Source organism: Monodelphis domestica, chromosome 2, assembly GCF_027887165.1.
Source record: "Monodelphis domestica isolate mMonDom1 chromosome 2, mMonDom1.pri, whole genome shotgun sequence".
Classification (NCBI taxonomy): Eukaryota; Metazoa; Chordata; class Mammalia; order Didelphimorphia; family Didelphidae; genus Monodelphis; species Monodelphis domestica.
The window spans coordinates 45386763-45411329 of record NC_077228.1 but is presented as its reverse complement, the minus strand read 5'-3'; the positions used below and the strand labels follow the sequence as shown (position 1 = coordinate 45411329).

Here is a 24567-nt window from a genome sequence, read left to right as displayed (position 1 = left end):
TTACTACTTAAATTGTACTCATGATTTTTCAACACTTTCTCATAGAATAAAGAAGAAATATCATTGGGAATTAAAATGACTCATAAATATGTTCATGGATAAAATGGTATCACACAAACTATAAGATAGAACTTTGAAGGATGGAATAAAAAAGGCAAGAAAACTTAATTCCATAACAGAAATAGACTTAATTTGCCAATAATAGTACAATGTTTTTCAGCCTCTGATCCATAGTCTAGTAGTAGTGATCAATTCAGCAGTTGGAATCGATGTAGTCTGTTTTTCTTTCTCTCATATCTCAGGACAGGTACAGTTCTAGGCAAAGGGAAACAAATATACTTAAATCAAGACATTCAAATTATTACTGTTCTCAAGGTACAATCCTTTTAGAGATGATGAATTTACTCTTTGGATGTTGCTGTGACTCAAAATATAAGTTCTTTTTTCAACCTGTTTTTAAGAGGCTGAGTCACAGCCTTCAGAATTTCCTCAGTGGTGATGAAATGTTTATATTTTGAGGATGGATTTAATTTTTGTAAGAGCCAGAAATCATTTGGAAACAAGTTGGGTGAATGAGATGGGTGACCTAATTGAGTAACTACTTTTGATGAAAGATAATTTGTGTCTACTGCGTAATGGAACTGATTTATAACACTACCACCAACAATAACATTATAGCTCATAAATAAACTTTGAAGTAGCAGGTTGGTTGAATGCCTCTCAAAGTGACTTCCTTGAAAGACAATACTTTTTTGATGTACTATCAAAACTATCAAATTGTATGCATTGAAAAGGACTATTTCATTCATTTAAGTCAACTACTTTAATGATAATCATCTTTCTAGGCTAAATCTGAACAATGGCTCCAAAGGACAAATTTAGGAAGACTTTCATCCAAAATAGATAGTTGAGCCACAGGACTTTAAAAGAGTCTCAGAATCATCTAGTCCAGCCCATACCTAAACAGGAATCTCATCCATAATATCCCAACAGATGACCATCTAATTTCCACTTGAGGGGAAACCCAATAATTCCTTCAGCACCCCATTCCATTTTTAGATAGCTGATTCTCAGAAGATTATTGTTAACTTATATTTATTTCTTTTCTGATCGTCTCCATTGATCATCCAATCTTTGATTGAATACTTCCAGTGATGGAATACTAGCTACTTAATGGCGCATCCTGTTTTAGTGAGTGAAATACCTCTACTTGTTAAAAAAAATAACTTATTCTGTGCTCCCACTTCCCCTTCACACAAGTCAGACTTCAACAAAAGAGCGCCCCTTTTGCTCATATTGTCCCCCCCCCCAAGAACTTTTTTGGGGGGAAATCACTGAATATAGTGGTATAAATTTCTATAAATGTTGATAGGAAGAGAAAAATGCATTTGTCATGTGCAGGATAATCTTTATTTCACTCTGCAAAAAATGCAGAATACACCAGAGCCTCACAGAGTCCATAAACAAGTTAGAAAACACATAAAGGACTCTCAACAGCCCATAAACAATCAATATAAATCTTCTCCCTTTTCAGCCCCAGTTTTCCACAAAGTCCTCAGATTCTTCAAGTTCAGTTCCATCCCCATTATTTTAGACTGATTCCTTTAGGAGAAGAAACTGAACTTGGAAGCTGTAAGTGGAAGACAATCCTCTTGTCATTCTGGTAAGCTCTTCACTCTTATAACATCCTATCCAACCAATTCCCAACCAGGTACAAAGGTCTAGACTTGCCTCGGAAGGAAACTGCCCTTGAGACTCCTTAACAAGCAATACTTTGACATGGTAGAGTTAGTTTTCTGTCATTCCACAGAGACCTTACCTGGAAAGGAAATATACATGCAGATGCTAGGCAGACAACCTCTTTTCCATGTTACTATCTAAACACCTCATTGTAATAATGGAGTTCAAAATCCAGGCTCCTTGATTTTTGATACTATTGCTTTAATCTCCTCCAAGCACCGGGAAGATGTGTACTAGTCTCTCCTTCATACTACTCAGAAAATAAGGCCAGGTTCCCAGATTCTCAAAACTGAATTAACCAGGGAGACAACCCTCAAGCAGAGCACTGCCCAGAAAATCCCTATCCTCTCACTAGAAGACTGGATCTTGGGATTTTACCACCTAAAACAAAGCCAAAATGGCAGTCTACAAAATGTCCTCTTTCCATGTACTTCTCCAAAGCCACCATTAATGATGCTTGAGATGGTGATCCTACACTCTCCCCCTCCCAACATACCTACCACGCTTTCAGAATTTAGGATTACTTCACTATATCTTTGGCTCTTCAGCTATTGATTTTCAAGGGTATGTTGGCAACAGCTCTAAATGGAGAGCTGGTTGTTAAATTTTCAGTGTGACCATTTATAACTGGCCAATGCTACAAATCAAAGCTTGATTTATTGTTTTGTTTATTGTCTCTAGACTTAAGAAAATGATGGAGAAAAACTTAATAATGTGGATTAAACTTAAATGGTTTTGTTCTCTTTTTCTTTTGTGTGGTAGTCCCCCATCTCTCCTTTATGCCTGGAATGCACTTCCTCCTTACTACCATCTCAGAGAGTCCCTCTTCTCTATTAAGACACCATCATCCATATAAAGCCTTTTCTTGCTCTCCCCATAAAAGCGAATGCCTTTTCTTCTAAGAATTATATATATATTTATATATATATATGATATTTCTTTATATTTATTCACTTCATCCTTATTCTGTATATATTTTCATGTTGACTTGTTCCCCCACTCAGAACGCAAATTCTTTGCAAATAGGGCTTGTCTTACTCTTTGTATTTGTATGTCTGGAGCCTAGCTTAATGTCTATTAACAAATAATTATTAACTGATCAGTTGTAATAGTAGCAACTTCAATTGGCCATGCTTCCCTGCATCAGAATGTGAGTGTTGGAGGAAATTGTTTTCCTTGGGTTTTGCTCAGAACTGAGTCCCCAGTGAGAAGGTCAATGCTAAGAGGCTTTTCTTATTCTTTATTACCAGTTTTATTTATTTATACTTTAAAAATTAGATTTTAAGCTCCTTGAAGTCAAGAACTATCTTTTTATATACCTAGCACAGTGCAGTGCCTGGCACACTATAGGTGCTTAATATATATTTTTAAATTTAAATTAATTAATTAATTTAATTGTTTGAAAATGCATTTTCCTCCTCTGGGCTGCTAACTTGGTACAGAGTTTAGTGTTCAAGCCAAATAAAGGGTATTTATCTAAATATTCAACCCTTGAACCCAGCAGTCCATGTGAATCAATCCAGAGTTAGGTGGCATATGGAAGAAATGAAAATAAGGTGTTTATGTTCAAGAATGTCTTGAGATCACTGAAAGCACTGCACCGTTTCCCAAATGCAATGCAGCATGTGGCCTTCCTCTGATTGAATTCTGGACCCAATTCATCATCCATCAGGTCCTGGCTCGGATATAGGAACTGGTGCACTAACTCAGTGGATTACCATGTCATAGCATGGTGTCAAGGGCATGGCCATGTTGTAGTCTAGACAAGTGTTGTGCCTAAGGGCAGACAAGGGCCTCTCCAGTGGTCGCATCTCTCCTGAATGGACAGACTGCTGAAGCCCCTTCTGCATAGGTTCTTTTGGTCCCTGCTCTGGTGTTTTGTGAGCTCTACTTTGAATAAATGGGATGTACAGTTACCCATCTATAGGTCAGGAAAAAGAAAAACTCATTACCTTCTTGGTCATAAATTCAACAATACATTCAATAATAATAATAACAGCCTTGTTATAGCACTTCAAGGTTTCTACTTTAGAATTTCATTTTTTAATTTTTTTTTTGAAAAATTTATTTAATTAGTTAATTTAGAAAAATTTTCCTTGGTTACAAGAATCATGTTCTTTCCCTCCCCTGCCCCCACGCGCTACCTAGTACTTCAAACCTTAGTATTTCAAACCATCATGGGAAGTAGGTGTTATTATAATCCTTGTTTTATGGATGAAGAAACTGAGGCAGAGGTTCAATGACTCACCTAGGGTGGCACAGCTCATAGATATCTAAGACCAGATTCAAATGCAGGTCTTTGTGATTCTCTGTCCATTGTGGCCTCTAACTGACTAAGGCACTCCTCCTTTATTCCCCCACTCCCATCTCTCTCACACACACTCCTGCCCCCCACCATACACTGTTTACCTCTTTTCTTTCTCTCTTAAATACCACGTCATGCTGTGCTTGGCCTCCTTGTCCTGGGGGTATCAGGTTACATCACTCAGGAATCCTTATAGCCATGATTGAATCAACTGATATTTAAGTCTTGTGTTTAAATCCCTCAGAGCCCAGAGTGTCGATTAACGATCTTGGTTTATCACAAACCTGTGTTTCATTTGTTAACAGAGAAGAGAAGGGCTTCTTCATCATCTTAATATGTCTTGGCCCTCCTTTGGGCAGTCTGGGGAAGCACTGGGATGCCTGTTCAGAATGATGTTTATTGCCTGCTTTCATAACAGAAGGGAATATTAAGTTTCAGTTCCAAATTTGGTGAAAATAAATATGTGATATTTTTCCCTTTAAGGTTTACAGACCTTAGGAAATCTATCCACAGACCCCACTGAAAGCATCTCAGGCGAGAAGATATTCCAGGTAGCATTTGTAAATGTCCAATGTGGCTTTTCTTAGACAGCAGCCCCTCTTTAGTTGGCCAATCTCCTTCTTTTTATTTTATTTTCTCCTCTGATCTCCCCCAAAAGGGGAAAAAACCATTTCAGTTATTGGTCAACTTAATAATATTAGTGGTGAGAATTTCAAGCCAATAAGAGAGACATTTGAAGGCAGATGGGTCTTTTAGTCTCCCTCAAATTCTGCTTCATGGCTGGCTACGCATTTTTCCTACCCATGGAACTGGCCCTGGATCTATTAGCTACCACCTCCCTTTCTTTTCCTTCACTTGTAATGTGTCTGTCTTTGAACATGCCAGGGTTTTTTGTTTTGTTTTGTTTTGTTTCGTTTTTTTTTCTTTCTGTTCTCTTCTTTGGTTTTCAGTCACTTATCTATCTCTCTAAGATCAAATTATCATTCAAATCTATTTAGCCAGAGCAGCCCTACTTGTTATCAAGCTGGCAGAAACAGTGAGCTCTTCCTTGTGAAAGATACCGAAGAATATTCGTATTCCTTTGTCTGAGTAGAAAAGTTTTGTTTAAATCAATAGCCACAATATGATGTAAAAATAGAAGGGCATATTCTAAAGCAGGGATTCTTCACTTGTTTTATGCTGTGGGCCCTCCTCAGAAACAGGTCTTTAAAGGCACAAGATAAAATACATAGGATTAAAAAGGAAATCAGTTATACTGAAATACAAATTATCAGTCTTATCTATCTATCCAGGCATTTCTTTATCAATCTGTCAACTCTTTCTGCCTATGTATGTATGCATCTATGTACCTATGTATTTATTTACTATCTCTCTGTAACAAGTTCATAGCACTCTGGGTTAGGAAACCTTGGAGAAATATCATAGGATCATGTGTTTTAGAGACTGGAAAGAACCTTAGTGATCTCCCTCATTTTTACCACTTTGAAGGAGCTATAATTATTTATCAGATACTTGTAAAAAAATCTGTCTCTCCATCTATCCATCCATCTATAGATTTACCTCACTATCTCTCTATTCATCCATCCACCCACCCATCCATCCATCTATCATCTCTCTCTCTCTATCCATCTATCTATCCATCTATCTATCTATCTATCTATCTATCTATCTATCTATCTATCATCTATCTATCCATCCATCCATCTATCTATCTATCTATCTATCTATCTATCTATCTATCTATCTATCCATCCATCCATCCATCTATCTATCTATCTATCTATCCATCTATCTATCTATCTATCTAATATATCTATCTATCTATCCATCTATCATCTATCTATCTATCTATCTATCTATCTATCTATCTATCTATCTATCTATCTGTCTATCTATCTGTCTATCTATCTACATATATATCTCGAAGTAGATGTAATATTGTTATAAGGCTGTTGCAAGAAATCCTTACTAATGGAAACAAGCTGGTTGTTACATTTAGATACCCCTCTTTCCTGGGCCACGCTAGGAATTTAAGGATTGTTATGGTTCAGGGTATTCCCTTAGATTCTGGGGTTCTATTCCTAATTGGTCCCCTGGGAGATCATTGCCATTCTTCTAGCCCTGAAAAATGTTTATACAACTTACATGGATCTCCTGGAAATACATTTACAAGAAGGAATGTCACTCTTCTTCCCTTCTGTATGTGGCCTCTCATATTGGTGGCCAATATTTGGCTGGTAGGACAGGTCTTCCTTAGCCCGACATTCTATTTGGTAACTAATTCCTTGAACTGGCATTTAATAATATATTTCAGTCACACTTTGGGGCACTAAGAGGAAATTGTCTTTTCTCTGGTACCTGGCATGAGGTACCCTGCTAAACAGCCCCTCTGGCTGCAATCTGGGTGAACTTGAGAGGGCAGAATTCTCCAAAGGGTTGGGTTGGAGCCAATGGTTGGGTGAGTGGTGGGTGGGATGGGGTGGGGAGGGGATGTATAACTGGTCAGAAACTAAGGGCTACCATTTTTGAGTTTTTCTCAGTTCCGGGCTGGAGGTCGGGTGGGTAGAGAGGCCGTGTATTTGGACTGTGCTAACTGAAGAGTTCTTACCATTTGATTTCGGCTTGGAAATGTTCCCTTCATCTTATTATTGTTAGGGGGAAAAGTACACTTAACAGGAATCATAATAGGTGACTCAGACATCTATGCTCAGATAGAGAATTATTTTTTTTTGTGGAGAGTATTGGGATTATAGAATTAAACGAACTGGGGTGAAATGAAAAATGAGCTCTCTGTAATTGTCTCCTGCATTTGGAACATAGCATTCCCTATTTTTCTCTGAAAAACATAGGGTACATTTGAGGTTATCACTCAAGAAAGCACTTGGGCGCCACCCAGTGGCAACTAGAGGCAAACTGCTTTGATTCAAATGCTATACTGCAGTATTCTAAATCAGTTGATTTGTTAAAAAAGACATCAGTCCATAAATCAGGGAGCATTTATTAAGCACCTGATATATGCCGGGTATTGTTCTTGGCGCTCGCTTTCGAGATGCAAAAGAATGACTGCATAGCCAATGAAAACAGCGCCATTATTCAATGTCTACAATGTAAAGCCAGAGAGCTGGGTTGAGACAGAAAGCTCTGCGGCCAGTCCTCGGTTTTAGAATTAACTCTATTCCAGAAAGTTTATTCGCAAGTTTGTTGCTTGGCACTCAGAATGCATTTTCTCAGAGGAACTATAGAATCCACGGGGGTTAGGCTGAATCACTCACTCATTTGGCGAGAGTGGGATTTAATTGACCAGGCAAAGTACTACCAACTCTCCCGCCCCTCTCTCTCCTACACTGCCCACCTTGTTTTCTCGGAGCAGTCCCACTGAGAGGGAGGGCCGTCTGTACTCTCCTTTTCCCTCCCGGTGAGTCCAGCCCTAGAGCCCGCTCTCCCCAAACCGTGAGCCTCCATGTGACACGGAAACTGTGGTCTTCAGTTGCCAAGGTGAAAAAGCATACATGACGGCAGCTAGAAAGAACGCTAGCTAGCCAACCAGCCCCACTTAACCGTTCTGCCCAGGAAACCAGTTTGGAGATGTCCAGAGAAGAATGGGGGAGCAGTAATGCCAGCAGTTGTTTTTCGGTCTCCCTCCCATCCTGACACCTGATAGGGAGGCAAAGTGAGAAACCAAGTCCACTGCATGGGAAGAAGATCCAGGGGACAGTGAGGTCCTTTTATGTAGAAAGAAAGGAAATAGGAGGGGGAAATCTAACTGGAGCAGAGAGGACAGAGGCATGTCTAGGGGTTGCTCTGATAGCATTCCCAGGTTCAGTTTCCTTCCAGAGAGAACCAATGGAAAACTTTCCTGCATCTATTTATCTTCCATAAGTCCCTTGTACCATATGCATTTTTTGATTAAATGAGATTTTTTTTTTTTGGTAAATAAGCTTAGCACAAGAGTCCAGCAGGTAGTGAGCACTCATTTCCTCCCCCTTCCTTTCTGAAGGGTGAAATAATGCTTGCCCTATTCCTTTTTATTTATTTAAAACCCTTACCTTCCATCTTAGAATCAATACTATATATTGGTTCCAAGGCAGAAGAGTGGTAAGGGTTTAGGGAATGGGGGTGAAGTGACTTGTCCAGGATCACACATCTAGGAAAGGTCTGAGGCCAGATTTGAACCTAGGACTGACTCTCAATCCACTGGGCTACTCAGCTGCCCCTACCTTGCCTCATTCCTGAAAAATAAAATCTAAATTGGTCACCCAAGTTCTGTGTCAGCTCATCCCTATTATGAAGTGGGCTATGGGCATGCATTCCTAAGTGCCAATCTCTTTTCAACAGTCTTATGCCCTTAAAATTGATGGAAGTTAAAATAAAAAAAAATTTATGGAAGTTTGTTTTATAATAAGACTATACTTATTATCATCTATAGCCAGCATGCCATTATCATGGAACATAATAAATGGAACATCAAAAAATACCCACACCAAAGAAAATGAGTCATGTCCTGCCTTGTGGTGGCATCTCTTCTATTATTGTCTTAAACTCTTTTTAAAAATCTTTACCTTTCTTCAATATTGAGTACTAGTTCCAAGGTAGAGGAGCAGTAAGGGCTAGGCAATTGGGGCTAAGTGGGTTGTCCAGAGTCACACAGCTAGGAAATATCCAAGGTTAGATTTGAACCCAAGGCCTCCTACCTCCAGGCCTGGCTCTTTATCCACTGAGCCACCTACATGCCCCATTGTTTTAAACTCTCAAGTCTTTTATTGATATGTAACTCTTGGCCAAGCCTTCCTCCCTCACCCCTTACTCTGGAGTCATATACTGGGTCAGTCATGGGGTTAACTCCAAGAAGGTAATTTTCCCTCTTTGACTTATTGTCTATTTGGAGTTGCTCTGTGAAAATTATTTAATATACTCAGGTTATAGCTCATGCCTAAGCTTTCTCCAATGTGTATATAAAAAAGCTGAGCAGTGGCATCACTAGGAATTTTTTTTCTCCTGGGCAAAAACAGGACAATCTTTCATGGTGGTCTGCTCTCTGTTTCCATACAGACACTCCATATTACACCTACAAATCAAGTATGGGGTAGCCTTTATTTCACCCCACAGAAAATGTATAAGATGCAAAGGAACTCATAAACTAGCACAAAAAACACATCAAACACTGAAATAGCCTATCAGCTCTCCCCTAAAAGGAACTAAATTTTGTCTTGCTTTTAGAGCAACACTTTGATGTTCCAGCAAAAATCTCTTTCTTCTAAACAATTCCTTGCAGACTCATAGTGCTGCCCTCCATGCTTCAGATTCCTCCCAGAAAGCACAACTTTGGGATCACCACATTGGCAACCTCTTTTCCCAACTTCCTCCTCCTCCTCCATCTCCTTCTCCTCCTTCTCCTTCTCCTTCTCCTCCTCCTCTTCTTTCTCCTCCTTCTCCATCTCCTTCTCCTCCTTCTCCTTCTCCTTCTCCTCCTTCTCCTTCTCCTTCTCTTTCTCCTTCTCCTTCTCCTCTACTTTCTGTCTTAGTAACAACTCTAACACAGAAGGGCAAGAACTATGCAATGGGGTTAAGAGACTTAACCAGAGAGGCCAGATTGGAACTCAGGTCCTCCTGACTCTAGACCTGCCACTTCTCTAGTCACCAGAGTCACTTGGACCAGCATCCTCTTCACTTCCCTAGAAGAACATTACTCTGGGATGAGCCTTCTTGAAAACATCAGATCGCCAAATTTTAGAATTTGTGACATAGCTTGAAAAGCTCCCACTAGCCAAGAAATCTTCTTTGACTAGAAGGCTGAGAGTTTAGGATCAGTTCACATCCTCCCTTCTTGACACAGGAAAATGTTGCCCATGAACTCCTTTCTTGGGCTACCTGAGTATGCACATGTCTGTCTACCTTTGCCACATTATTCTATAGAGATTTTTAGGACTCCATCACTGCCCTGCCCTGCTTTGGCTGCTGCCATCCCTTGGGCTAGGAAAGTACACTGATCTTTTGCCCTGACCTGTGCTTGGAAAGCTGTAAGCAAACACACATCAAGTCTAGAGGACTTCTGATCCAAGGCATACTGACTTAATAGTGGTATTGTTGGACCAAAGGATATATACAGTTTTTTAAGACCTTTTCTTTCTGTTTTAATAATAATGACTCTAAGACAGAAGGGCAAAGGGCTAGGCAAAAGGGGTTAGGTGACTTTCCCAGGTTCACACAGCTAGTAAATAGCTGAGGCTAGATTTTAACTCCAAGTTCAACACTCTATCCAACATGCCACCTAACAGCCCTGTCTTTGTCCTTTCAACAAGATGTCATGGTCATGTCCACAGCCTCTAAGAAAGATGTCAACGTCAAAGGTTTATAACTCTACAAGCCCAATTGTTTAGGAGACTGCTCTGATCAACTCCTTTTTTAATCATTGTCCAGAAGTAGAATGGGCTGCCTCTGGAAGTAGTGGATTACCTAAAGTAGCGAGGTGGCACCATAGTTCATAGTGCACTGGTCCTGAAGTCAAGAAGCCCTGAGTTCTAATCCAGCCTCAAACACTTACTAGCTGTGTGAGGTAAGTTGTTTAACCCCTTTTGGTCTCAGTTTTCTCAATCGCAAAATAGGGGTAATAATAGTTCCCATCTTTCAAGGTTGTTTTAAGGATTCATTGAGATAATTATAAAGTACTTAGCATAGTTTCTTATATACATTATTACTATATTTTCTTGTTGAGTTGATTCCATTGTGTCCAATGTCTTTGTGACTCCATTTGGGGTTTTCTTAGCAAAGTTCCTGGAGTGGTTTCCTATTTTCTTCTCTAGCTCATTTTATAGATGGGGAAACAGAGGCAAAAAAGGTGAAGAAACTTGCCCAACTGGTAAATACCCAAGGCCAGGTTTGAATTCAGGTTTTCTTGACTCCAGACCCAGTGTTCTATCAAATGAGCAATCTAGCTGTCCCTAAGCTCTATACAAATGTTAGTTGTTGCTATTACTAGAGTTCTTTTAGGCAAGTAAGGTTAAGTGATTTGCCTAGGATCATATGGCTAGTAAATGTCCGAAGCCAAATTTGAACTCAAGTCTTCCTGACTCCAAGTCAAGAACTCCATCCACTATGTCAGCTAGTTGCCCTCCTCTATGAAATTAGAGGTCCCTAAAGTTTTGGAATGTCTGTATCTGTGAGTGTATGTATGTGTGTATGTGTGAGTGTGCCCACACACATTTCTTTCTGCCAAGACTCTCTTATAACTGCTCTTCTGATATGAAGATACATGTTGTCCAGGCTGCCATTCTTTCATCTAGTTATGGAAATTTGGGAAATAGAAATAACTAGAAGAACAACTGAGATGCCAATAGTTTTCATTAACTGAATGAACATTTTCATTAAAAGACTCATTTTAACTTTAATGTTGTATTTGAAGATACTTTATTTCCCAATTACATGTAATAAAGTTTTTCAACAATTTTCCCAAAATTGTAAGATCCAAATTGTCTCCCTCCCGCTCTCTCTCCTCCCCATCTTAGAGATGGTAAGCAATTTGTTCTGGATTATATATGCATTATCACTACAAAACATACTTCCATAATGGTCATTGTTGTAAGAGAATACTCAAACCAAACCCCCAAATAAAACTAAATAAAACAATGCAAAAGATGGTATGCTTTGATCTGCATCTGTCTCCAGGGGTTCTTTCTCTGGAGGTGGATGACTTCTTCAGAATTGTTCTAGATCATTGTATTGCTGAGAGTAACTATGTCTTTCACAGTTGATCATTCTCCAATACTGCTGTTATTATGTACAGTATTCTCTTGGTTCTCCTTATATTGCTCTGCATCAGTTCAGGTAATCTGTCCAGGTTTTTCTGATATCATCCTGCTTATTATTTCCTATAGCACACTAGTATTCCATTATAATCACATACCACAATTTGTTCAGCCATTCCCCAATGACGGATGTCCCATCAATGTCCAATTCTTTGCTACCACAAAAAGAGTTGCTATAATATTTTTTTTTTGCCCAAGTGGGTCTTTCCCCCTTTTTAATGATCTTTTTGGTATACAAACACAATAGTGGTCTTACAGGAGTGACAGTTTTATAGCCCTTTGGGCATAGTTCCAAATTGCCTTCCAGAATAGTTGGTTCCTTAGCCGTCCATTTTAACCAGTCAGTTTACTTAGGCTTATGACCTGATGCTACCATAAGGTTATCGTGTTCTCGTGAAGACTTTTGAAATTTCAAAGGTAACAAACTGGGTCAAAGGCACTAAGGTGAGAATAACCATTGGCATGGCTGCATGAGCAGGGTGTCACCTTCAACGCACACCAGAAAACTCTTACTTATTAAATATTTTTTTTCTTATAAATAAGAGAAAATGACTAAGGAAAAATGTATAAGCTGCTGGGAAGATGCTAATGAAAGACAAAAGTTTAAGTAAAAACTGTCCTTGTAGCTGAGCATTAAATGATCTTGGCTCATGTACATCAGGTAGTACAAGGCAGACAAAAGACGACTACGTTGGTAGCAGAGTTCCATTCTCTCTAGAAGGAGGGATGTGCTTTTCGGAAGGTCCAGCTAATTATATCTTTAAAGTGGCCATGTTACTTACCAGGTCAAAGGAGTATGGCAGATGGGCCCCAGAGGCAGGAGAGCATGAACAGGCTTTTCAAAACCATTAGTTAAGCCCAAATCTGGATTAACCTAAAATTTGAAGAAATACCAGAAAACATGAACTCATTACCCCTGAGGAGGACAGCACCTGATCTTTTGTGTGAGAAGTATTGAGAATTAAATGGTCACTGACAACTTCTGAAAACAAACAAATACATTTTAAGTGATCCTGCAGCGACTTTGGGGAGGAATACTGAGCCAATCAGAGCTTGATAAAATAGCAAAATGCCAATTGGTTAAGGTCCTTAAAGACACAACCTCTCCTAGTCTACTTTGTTGCTCCCTTCCCTCCCAATTCCATTTACCACAGCTCCCATTTCCTATACCCCCAAACTGATGTTCCTTTTTCTCTGGACAAGTCTAGCTTACATTGTACTAAAGTTGATCATTTGCTGCTTATCCAAAGGTTCTTGGGTCAGAATCCTACAGTGACATCTTGTTATCTTCTGGTTATTTAGAAAGGGGAAGGGGCATAATTAGACGTCCCTACTCTGACTTCAAGCTCTGTATCTTGTTCCCCAGCCAGGCCATTGCTCTCTAGCTTTGTTCTTTCTGGAAGTCAGAAGCAGGCTGGCAACAAGACTTTCTTCCCTTCTTATATTGGATAGTGTTGGGCTTGGGGTCATGAAAATCTGAGTTCAAATCTGACTCTAGGCACTTTCTAACTGGAAGTGACTTCCTGGACAAATCACTTAACTCCTGTCTGCCTTAATTTCCTCGTCTATAAAATAGGGAAGATAATATCACCTATGTCCCAGAGGTATAGTGAGGTTAAAATGAAATATCCATAAAAAGCTTTGTAAAACATATATAACTATATAAAGGCTGTTATAATTGTTGTTGTTACCATGTGTCCTTATGTCTAATAAATCTAGCAGTTCTAGAAGGATTATTGATTTATAATCTAATTCCATCTTATTCAAAGGAATATTTATATGCCTGTGGCATTAGACTTGTTGTTTAAATTTTTTATTCTCAACTTATGGAAATGATTTTCAGTAGTTTTTCATCTTTGTATTGAACTAGAATTTTTTTTAAAATCTGTGTACTTATAAGCCCTCTTTAAATAACACTCTTTCCCCTACAGTTCTCAGAAAGTCATGTCTGCTTTATTGAGTGATATTTAGCCCAGTATAATTATATGGGCGAAAAGAACCTGTACACCTCCTGGGATCTCTCTAAATAACACAATTTTAAACTTAATCTGCCTTATTAAAATGTTCTCCATCATGTTCTTAACTCTAGGTAGTCAACAAAATAATAAATCAAGCCCTAGTTTTTGACTCTTGATGAAAATTTAACACTGTATTTTTACAAGCTGGTTTAAGCTGGTTCCAGCACATCCCTGGTTAAGCATTTTGTGTAAAAAGGGAGAAGCTACTTCAGAATTGTAAAAGGAGAGGTTTTGAGATGGATTTAAGACCTTGGAGGAATCATGGAGCAAAGGGAGCTGTGGGAAAGAAGGCAGAGATTGAGGAGAGACCTTGTCTCTCTAAGCCACAGAGGAAAGTTGGTTCTTTCCCAGGTTTGACCTCCAGGTATCTGTCTGTAGATACTATTATGAAATCTACTGTTTTGTTACTCAGATGTTTCCAAAAAACTAAATATTGCATCAACCAAAGAGGGCTGCAGTTAACTATCTCTCTGTCTCTCTGTCTTTGTCTCTCTGTCTCTGTCTGTCTGTCTGTCTGTCTGTCTGTCTGTCTGTCTCTCCCTCCCTCCCTCTACCCCCCCCCCCAAGGTAGAGAACATAACACAACCTCTTACTAGGTGTTAGGATTTTTTTACTAGCAGAAAATAAAGAATGATTAAAATTGACCTCAGGACTTTTTATCTAAAATAAACTTCCTAAAGGTGAAGAGAAAGAAACCAACAGACCCCAGGAACCACACTATACAGCCTTCTAGGCTTAAAACAAGTTAATTGTTATAACACAAGATGTTATATAATAATCTATCAGACACTTTAAGATCATGAAAATTTCTCACTCACAATTTTACAGTGGAACTTCTAACACTAGATTTCTAGACATAGGACCTAGATTCAAATCCTACCTCAGCTGCTTCCTACTTATGTAGGAAGTCTGGGCAAGTCACTTACTGTCTCTAGGCTTCTGCTTCATACCTGTAAAATGAGATGGTTTACTCGATGGCCAACATGATACTATAAAACTTTCCTGAACATTGTTCAGTGGTCCCAACATCCAAGGATGATTCCCTTATGGCAGCCACTCCACCCCATGTTTCTTTAATATTAACAATAACTGACATACAAATTTATATAACTTAATAGTTTACATGATACTAAAAGTTATCTCATTACAACCCATTTGGTACTAAACTTCATGGATACAGGACATATTTATAACTATAAAAATGATGCTGCTTAAAAATTATTTGGGAGATTTAACAACTAAATTGCTACCTGTATATTATTTGTCCAGTGAGCCTGGAAATTCTAATGTATATCCAATATGCCGAAGTAGGAAAAAGCAGTGGTGGCTGGCTGACACTCTCTGTAACCAAATTCTTGCTTTTTTGGCCAACTGAGTCAGTTCGTGGCACAATGTTACAAAAAAGCAACTTAAGAATGTAGATGCAGCAACTCATCCCAGAATCATCTCTAGAAGTGATTATCCTGAGCCTTTCAGTTTGGGGGAACCTAGAGATGTGTTAGGGACCAGGAGGCTGGAGTTTAGCAAAAGATAGTAGGAAGGATGTAGGAAGTGGGGAGAAAAGGGAGCCACTAGAAATATAGGTCTATAATCTACATAATCCTGAAGCTAGTCAGCGGACAAAATTGCTCTCCTTTCCCCCTTCATGTCACATATTACTTTTTTTGTAAAATCTCTGAATTTCCCTTCAAGTCCGTTCTGCTTGTTAATTTTATATTCAATTTGCATTAAGACATTAGGAGAGAGTGTTTTCCCCATCTCCTTTTCTAATTATATAGATTCTTGATTTTTTACCAATTTTTTTTTTTTGCAGCACTCTCAGAGTCTTTCCATTGACCCATGGATTATTTATAATTATATTCTATGAGACCATGGTTTCCCATGATTTGCAGCAATAGAGTAACAGTAGAAGAATGATGCTAAAAAAATGATCTTTTACAACAAAATCTTAAAGTTTAGGTTTAATGAAAGCATTACACAAGTTCTTAAATGCAAACCACCCTGATTTCCTCCTCATCCATTCTAGGTCCACCATATGTACAAAGATATTATAGTAGCTCTTGCTGCAGTAGCAGAGAACTAGAAACTAAAGGGAGTGATAAATTGCTGAACAAATTGTAGTCTATGAATATTATGGTATACTATTATGCCTTGAGAAGACTTGTACGAACAGATGCAAAGTGAAGCAAGCAAAGGGCGAAGAACATCTTATAAAAAGCAAAAAATACCGTTGTGGTGGTGGTTTAGTCAATTTCAGTCATGTCTGATTCTTCATGACCCCTTTTGAGGTTTTCTTGGCAGAGATATCAGAGTGGTTTGCCATTTCCTACTTCAGTTCATTTTGCAGACAAGGAAACTTGTGTCTGAGGCCAGATTTGAACTCAGGAAGATGAGTCTTCCTGAATCCAGACCTGATGCTTTATCCACTGTACCATCTAGCAGCTCCAAAGTGCTGTAAAATATACAAATTTGAAAGACTTAAGAACTCTGGCCAACTTTGTTTCAAGAGGACTGAGCTGAAGCCAGCTACCTACCACCTGGTAGAGATATGATGGACTCAGGTATAGATGAAACATATTTTTTGGACATTGTGACTACAAAAATTTGTTTTACTTTATTATATATATATTTGTTACAGGAATTTTCTTCTTTTCTTTTTTCTTTTTCCAGTGGTGGTAGGGTAAGAGACAAAATTTATTTTTTTAATTGAAAAAAACTTTTCATTTCATTTTTAAAAAGAATACACATACAACTTTTAAAAAAATCTTAGAATTGAAACTAAGTCTCATTTCCAAGGCAGAAGAGCTACAAGGGCTAAGCAGTTGGGGTTAAGTAAGAGACAAAATTTATTTTTTTAATTGAAAAAAACTTTTCATTTCATTTTTAAAAAGAATACACATACAACTTTTAAAAAAAATCTTAGAATTGAAACTAAGTCTCATTTCCAAGGCAGAAGAGCTGTAAGGGCTAGGCAGTTGGGGTTAAGTGACTTGCCCAGGACTAGCTAGGAAATGTGTGCCAGACTTGAATCCAGGTCCTTCCATCTCCAGGCCTGGCTTTCTATCCCAGAGCCACCTAGCTGCCCCCACAAAGAACTTTTTAAAATTCTAGGTCCAGCTCATTATTCCCCTAAGCCTAAGACAAGACCATCCTTAGTTTCATGTTCTAGTGAACAGAAGATGCATTTTTCATCTACTTTGTTTTTTCTAGTGGGGATAGTCATAGAGATCTTTTACACATTACTGAGGACATCACAAAGAAGGCTTTGTAGTTTTCTGTGGTCTGGCACAATCAATAAAATATCATTTGTGAATAAAAACAGTTGAAGAATCAAAATATCAATATATTAATAGGAAATCCTTTGATTTATACATGATCCAAGACATCTTTTGTGACAATGGAGAATCCTTTTAGCAAATGTATCTCTGTTTTCTACAAGGGCACCTCCTTCCAAGTACCCTCATTCGGTCTTTTGTAGTCACTCTCCATGTTTCACTCTTACTCTTCATATTCAATTGTCATGGCTTCTTGATCCTGAATTCATAAAACATCTTTCCCCACCAATCTGTTCTTTCCCTTTACCACTTCTCTCCTGGACTCTACTGAAGAAATCTAAAGTTCTTTTATCAGATCATGCATGGCTTTGGATTATTTTTATTAATTCATCCCTCCCTAGGCTTTCCTACTTTCAATCAATTCTTTGTCTTCATTGTGACCCCCCTCCCCAGCCCTCCATTCTTTGGTAATTTTCCCACTTCCCATTGCCATCTCCTCTGTTCTAGCTATACTTTCCTCCCTCCCCACTCTCCATTCCTTGATGAACCATTTCATATCTACATTGCTTTAAACTGTTGAATATCTTGTTCTCTTGTCCAATTGCTATTCATTCCCTAAACCTAAATTACTCCTTCTTTCTACTTCCTTTTCTCCTACTTACATGTTGATGAATGGAATTGGAAGGAATCACAAAACTATACCAGTTGAATGCACTACAGTTTAGTATGATATAATCTCAACTGGACCTTCACTATAGCAATCATTCATTTTATTCACTTCTAGTGGATTCTTGATCCCATTGGTTGCTTCAAACATCCCTTTCTTTCCTCAAATCTCCTCCATCTTCATTCTCTCAGCTGAAAACTTCACTTAACATTTTGCCCAAAAGATGGACAGTTCTCTGCAAAACCTCCTCTTCTCTCTTTCTCCTCATCTCACACTCCCCTGATCTTATTCCCCACTATTTCCTCCTTTACTGAAATCATTAAAAAGACATGGTTCCTCTCTTTGTCAATACCAATCCTTCTAATTGTACCTTTGATCCCATACTCTCCCATCTTCTCCAACAAATTTCCTCTACTATTATTCCATCTTTGAGTTATTTTTCTTTCTTTTTTTAAAAATCCTTACCTTCTGTCTTAGAATCAATATTGTGTATTGGTTCCAAGCGTGGTAAAGGCTAGGCATCTGGCATTATATGACTTTCCCAGTGTCATATAGCTCGGAAGTGTCTGAGGCCAGATTTGAACCCAGGACCTCTCATCTCTCTGTGCCTGGCTCAGTCCATTGAACCGCCTAGCTACCTTGCTATGAATTTGTAATCTTTTCATCTGATGATGCCATGAACTCTCAGTTGGTTTAGTTATCAGCTCTGTACAGGTGACTCCCAGACCTTCTCAATTTCCATCCTGAGTTCTAGACCTGAATCATAAATTGTCTACTTGGATATGCCAACCTGGGTGTCTGATGTGCATCTCAAACTAAACATGTCCAAAAGGGAACTCATTCTCTTTGTTCTCAAACCCACACCTCTTTTGAACTTCCTAATTACTGCTGGGGACATTGTCATCTTCTAGTCATGTAGATTCACAATCTCATGCTTCCTCAACTCCTAATTCTTTCTGTTCTTCCACTCAGTTTCCATGTCTTAGAAATGTCTTGTAGATGTCTTTTCATTTCTATTCATATAACCATGGTATCTAATGCAAACTCATCACTTTTGACCCAGACGATTGCAACACTCTTAATTGGTCTTCCTGACTTAACACAATTCCAATACATACTCTGCAGGTCTATGTCACTTTTCTATTCATCAACTCCAGTGGCTCTCTATGATCTCAAGGATCAAATACAAACTACTCTCCTTGGTACTGAAAGCTTTGGACAGCTTGACCTCTTCCTCTCTTTCCAGTCTTGTTATGCATGCCTCTCTTCCTTGTATTCATTCTAGTCTAGTCAAACTGGCCCACTTGTTGTTCTTCACACATGATACTCTCTTTCCCATCTCCATACCTCTGCAATGGCTGTGCCTTTTACATGGGAAGCTCTCCTTCCTCCCTTCTGCCTCTTAAATTCTTGGCTTTCTTAATGATTTAGCACGAATTTCTGCTTTCTAAAGGAGATCCTCTTTTTCAGTTCTCCTAACTACTCATACCTTTCTTTCTCAAGAATTACCTTATGTCTACTGTACATGGACATTTATTTATATTTAAGTATTTATTTATATTTATATTTATGTATATGTCTCCTCCATTACAATGTAAGCTCCTTGAGGGTAGGGATTTTTTTATTTCTATCCTCATTATTTAGCATACAGTCAGTGCCTAATAAATACTTGGTGATTGAGTGCTTCTTTATATGTACCTGTTGTCTCCTGGATAAGTCTTTAGGCTCAGGAATTATTTTATTTTTCATGTCCCCAGTAACTAGTCCAGTGCCTGGTACACAGTAGGTGTTTAATAAGTGCTTGATGATTGTTTAATAACTCATCTAATGTTAATTCCTAACAATCTGTTGAACAGAGTTATTTCCGTACTTGTGTTTATCAGAATTTTTGTAGTATTTTTATGTCTGAGTAGCAATTGGATTCAGTGACTGGTCCACCATTCAAGGCTTCCTCAGTTTCTAGGTAGTCTGTGGGTCTTGATTACTCAAAAACCATAGTTTAGGAACCATCACAGATGTATAAACTGTTAGTAGGACAAGGGACAAACAATTATATTAAAGCAAAGGCACTTGATAAAATATCACAACAAGAAAACTAAAATGAATGGTTCTTCCTGCCCTCTCCAACCCAAGTCTGGCATACACTTTCCCATCCAGGGAACATATGTGGAGAGACATACACAAAGGAGGAACATGTGACAAAGGGCATATACATATAGAATAGCCCATAAAGGGAACACACACCAGCATGTATGGGGTGGCTGGGTGGTGCTATAGATAGAGCATGGAGTCTGTAATCAGGAAGTTCTTGTTTCTGAGTCATATCCAGTTCTTCATGATGCCATTTGGGCTTTTGGGTTTTGTTTTGTTTTTGGCAGAGATACTGGAGTGGTTCACCATTTCATTCTCTATTTCATTTGACAAATGAGGAAACTGAGGCAAACAGATACTTTTAAAAGTGTCTGAAGCTAGATTCAAAGTCATGAAGATGAGTCTTCCTGATTCCAAGTCCAGTGTTCTATCCACTGTGCCACCTAGCTACTAACTGAACTGAGTTCAAATCTATTTGACATGTACTAGGTATATGACCCTTAGCAAGTCATCTTGCCTCAATTTCTTTATCAGTAAAATGAGGATCATAATAGCACTTACTTTCCAGGGTCATTGTGAGGAATAAATGACATAATAATTGTAAAGTGTTTAGCACAGTGCTTGACACTTTACAAATGTTAGCTATTATTGTTTTTGTGTATATATGAAGGGAAAATTGATTGCTTTAATGCTGTTGAGCTGATGTGGTCCCAAAGGTCTCCTAGGGCTAATGCTTGAAGGGTTGTTTCACTGATTCAGTGGCTAATTTCCACCTTCAGGCTCCTGCTGTAATCCTCAGCCAATATCTTTGCCATAAAGAAAGAGTGGGCTTTTCCACCACTCCTTTAGTTTAAATAGAGCCCCAAAGTAGTGGGATTCTTTTCCTATAGTTCTTTCAGAAAAGCAAAGCAAAACCTTAACACAATTGGCCATTGTGTTGTTTTTTGTTTTTGTTTTTTCACAAACTAGGGGTAAAAAACTTTAGTGGTTTTTATTTTTCCATAAGGCAGGGGTTGAGGTCCAGAGACAGAAAGGAATCTGGTTTTCTAAGGTTTATCTGAAATGGCTGTTTATTCTATAGAACAGAATTCCTCATCCCAAAGTCAAGCTCTTTGGAAAGTAGAGCTGCTATGGGTAACCAGTTCCTTCAAGTTTAAATCTCTTTTGAACATCAAAATACTCATCACCAAGGACAATATTTCTGTTAAAAGCCTCTCTCTGATGAAGGGTTAGAAATTCCTTGCGACTCCCTGCTTACAAATTCCAGTCACTAATCTGTACCCAGAAAGACTTAGTTTAAAGTCTATCCTCCCAACCTAGTCTGAGGAGAGCCTTCTATTTTTCTCTAATAAATAATTCCATGAGAATACTTAACGTATATATATATATATACATATATATATGTATATATGTATATACATAAAGTATATGTCTTTTAAAATCATGTTCTTCCAAGACTAAGACAAAACATATAACATTTTTATAATTAAATTTTTTTTTTATAAATTGAGAGGCAGTGTAGACTAGTTGATAGAGAGCTAATTTCACAACTCAAAGGACCTGAGTACAAATCCTGCCTATGACATATACAATCTGTGTGACTTGAGTAAGTCACAATCTTTACATGCTTTGGGCAACTCCTAAGTGACAGATAAGATGCTAACCTACAAAGAAAGGAGAAGTTTCCTCTTCTAGGGAATTCTCTTTTCAGTGAAATCACAGATCAGTTCCTGATCTCTCAAAGTGAGAGAAAGGAAATTCAATCATTATTTAGAAAAGCAAAGAATTAAAAGCCATCAATAACATGTTTCCCATTTTTCAATTTTTAAGTAATTATTTTTGTTAATGTCACTTCACTGTGCTATTTCTAGGTCACCCAGAGATCTTTCCTCTGGTACTTACCACCAAGACCCAGGAAATTTTTAACTGCCGACCCGATGAAGATGTCACAGAGCAAGAACCTAATAAACTTATCAAAAAAGAAGATATACTTCAGGACTTGAAGAACAGAGCCGGAGTATCTGATTTCCACCCATTCAAAAAACTTGTGATGGTCTGTACAGAGTCCCTTTTTATTTGATTATTGAGCCTTTGGTAGGAGTTTCCTTCTAAAGGTTTCTTAGTTTATGTTTCAAATATTAAAATTGGAAAGTTCAGAAATCAAAACTGGACATTGAAAAATGGTTACTTTGGGAAAACCATATTTACTTTTTGAAAGTTTACAAAGTAATTGAAAGTTGCAGGTTATAAGCATTGACTGTTGGCACAGATAGCTCTTGGAATCTTTTATAACTGGACAAATTTGAGTTTGCATATTGGTTGCTGATCCAATAGAATGTTGTAGAAACATGAGGTTTTTTCTCTTTTCATCCAACTCATGCAGGAATATCCTGGAGAAGAAATTTTGATTGTTTATGATAAAGAGTTCAAATACGGACAGAACTTTTATCTTATTGGAACTGAAGAGGCCAAGGAAAACATTTTAAAAGTAAGCAGATCACCAAACCTTGCAATGACTAATTTACAGTCAGGAGTAGTCATATCAATAGAGTGCGCCTAATTGGTAAAACTGTATGGTAGCTCGTGCCCTACTTGTATGAATGTCTCTCCTCTGGAGGTCATCTTTAAAATGTCAGAAAAAGTCAACGTGGAAAGCAAATGGTCTCTGCTGCCCTTTGGTTCAGGATTATCAAAATTAGTCCTGGGATGACAAATAAATCCAGTTCTTGATAGATAAGCTTTTCTAGTGGGTGTAGAGAACATTGTCCAAAGTATAAATCTTTGCAATACTTGATTTATGGTATTCTTTTTTTTTTTTAAGACAAGGTCTCCCCATCTTGCCAAGACTGAAAGCACAGGGGCAAGTTGAAGGTCTGATCTTCCACTACTGATCAGCACAGGAACTTCTAATTGACCTCTCATTCAATCTAGTTGAACCTTTATTCCCTCTATATCCCATCTATTTCTGGGGGGCTCGCCACTTGCCATATTTATGCCCAACTTAGTACACACCCTTTTTCTACATAGACTACTATAGTTCAAAATTCTTCACCTCAAGAAATCTCCCTGCATTAGTCTCCCTGCCAGGAGAGATTATAGGAATGCATTAGCCCACTTGGCAATATAAGTTATTCCTGCAAAATAATAATCTGATCAATTTATTTGATTGATTCAGTCAACCAAAATCAATCAGGCTAATTATTTGATGGACTTTCCACTCAGAGCACTTCATGGGAGGAGGCAGTTTTGTCCAGTGAAAAAAATACTGGACCTCAAATCTTCTCTCCTCCATACATATTACCTTGGGAAAGTCACAACCTCTTTGGACTTCAATGTCCTCATCAGTAAAATGAGAATATTGGAATAGATGGTTCCTAAAGCCCCTTCCAACTAATCTGATAACCTCATGTAAATGCAGCATAAGTAACTGTGTAATCTTATTTTATTAAATGTGATTTATCAATTTCACAAAGAATAATATTTTAGAGAAGAGATCACTTTACAAGAACATTCTACTTGTGACAAGGAAATCACTTTAAAAGACTGATATATATTAATTTAAGGTCACCAAGGAATTCATAAGAAATTTTAAGGTTTACAACTCATGATTAAGATGAAAGATTTTTTTAGAACTGCTTATGATTAATAAATCTTCATTTTCTTATGGAAATCCATACTATGTATATTTAAAATGCTATTAAGTAGGCAAAAGGTGGTCATTAAAGGTATTTTTTAACCCTGACCTTCCAACTTAGAATTAGTACTGTGTATTGGTTCCAAGGCAGAAGAGCGGTATAGGCTAGGCAATGGGAGTTAAGTGACTTGCCCAGGGTTCATACATCTAGGATGTGTCTAAGCCAGATTTTTACCCAGGTTCTCCCATCTCTAGGCCTGGCTCTCAATCCACTGAGCCACCTAGCTGCTCCTAGTCATTAAAGTTTTAATGAAGATTAAAAGTGAGGTACCACAGGAAAGAATGCCAACCCATTTGGAGGAAAAATAAAGAAGAGCAGTCTTAGCATGAGGCTTTATTAATTCCACCTAAGCAAAGGGTCCACAACAGTAATTATAGTCTTGAATAGAAGGTAAGCACAGTGAAAAGTATGTGTCCTCTTGTGCATTACACAAAACAAACATGCTTTGGGGTATTCTGATTTCTGCGTAGTCAGTGCATTTGGAGATGATGAAATTATAGTTGATTCTCTGATTTCAGCAGCTTAGAGGCTGAAGGAGGCATACTAAAAGACTTCAGCTGAAGCAAATGGCCATTAATTTTTGGTTTAGGGAGTCTTCAAATGTTTGAAAGATTGTTGAATAGAAAAGGGACTAAGATTATTCTCATTAGCCCCAGAACATGATGAACATGGAAATTTGTATTGTATGATAACACATGTATGACCTATGTCACATCACCTGCCATCTTGGGGGAAGGAGGAGAGGGAGGCAGGAGGGAGAGAACATGGATCACAAATTATCAGACAAGTTATAAAAATTGTATCAACATGTAATCTAGAAAAAATAAAAATCACTTAAATTAATTTAAATTTTATTTCATTTGAACATTTTAATCTAAAAAGTTTTAAAGAAGATTCTAACTAAATATGAGAAAATATTACCTAAAATAAGTCATCCAAAAGTAGAATCCTTCAGAGACTAAAGAATATAATAT

The 24567-nt window shown here is 38.0% G+C and overlaps 1 protein-coding gene and 1 long non-coding RNA gene across 3 annotated transcripts in view; one reads left to right on the top strand and one right to left on the bottom strand.

Annotated features, from left to right (window-relative positions):
* DNAI3 (dynein axonemal intermediate chain 3) overlaps window positions 1–24567 on the top strand; it is a 139425-nt gene that overhangs the window by 40355 nt on the left and 74503 nt on the right. The window contains 2 exon segments of the mRNA XM_001366304.5: window positions 21770–21951; window positions 22282–22386. Of these exon segments, the coding sequence (XP_001366341.2) occupies window positions 21770–21951; window positions 22282–22386 (287 nt within the window).
* On the bottom strand, window positions 86–7527 carry LOC103105507 (uncharacterized). 2 transcript variants are annotated; one of them, XR_461185.3, is made up of 3 exons: window positions 7398–7527; window positions 4330–4451; window positions 86–315 (listed from the first exon to the last, which is right to left on the bottom strand). It is a non-coding gene; the product is annotated as an uncharacterized LOC103105507 (long non-coding RNA). The 2 variants fall into 2 exon arrangements; XR_461187.3 differs by having other exon boundaries at window positions 4330–4448.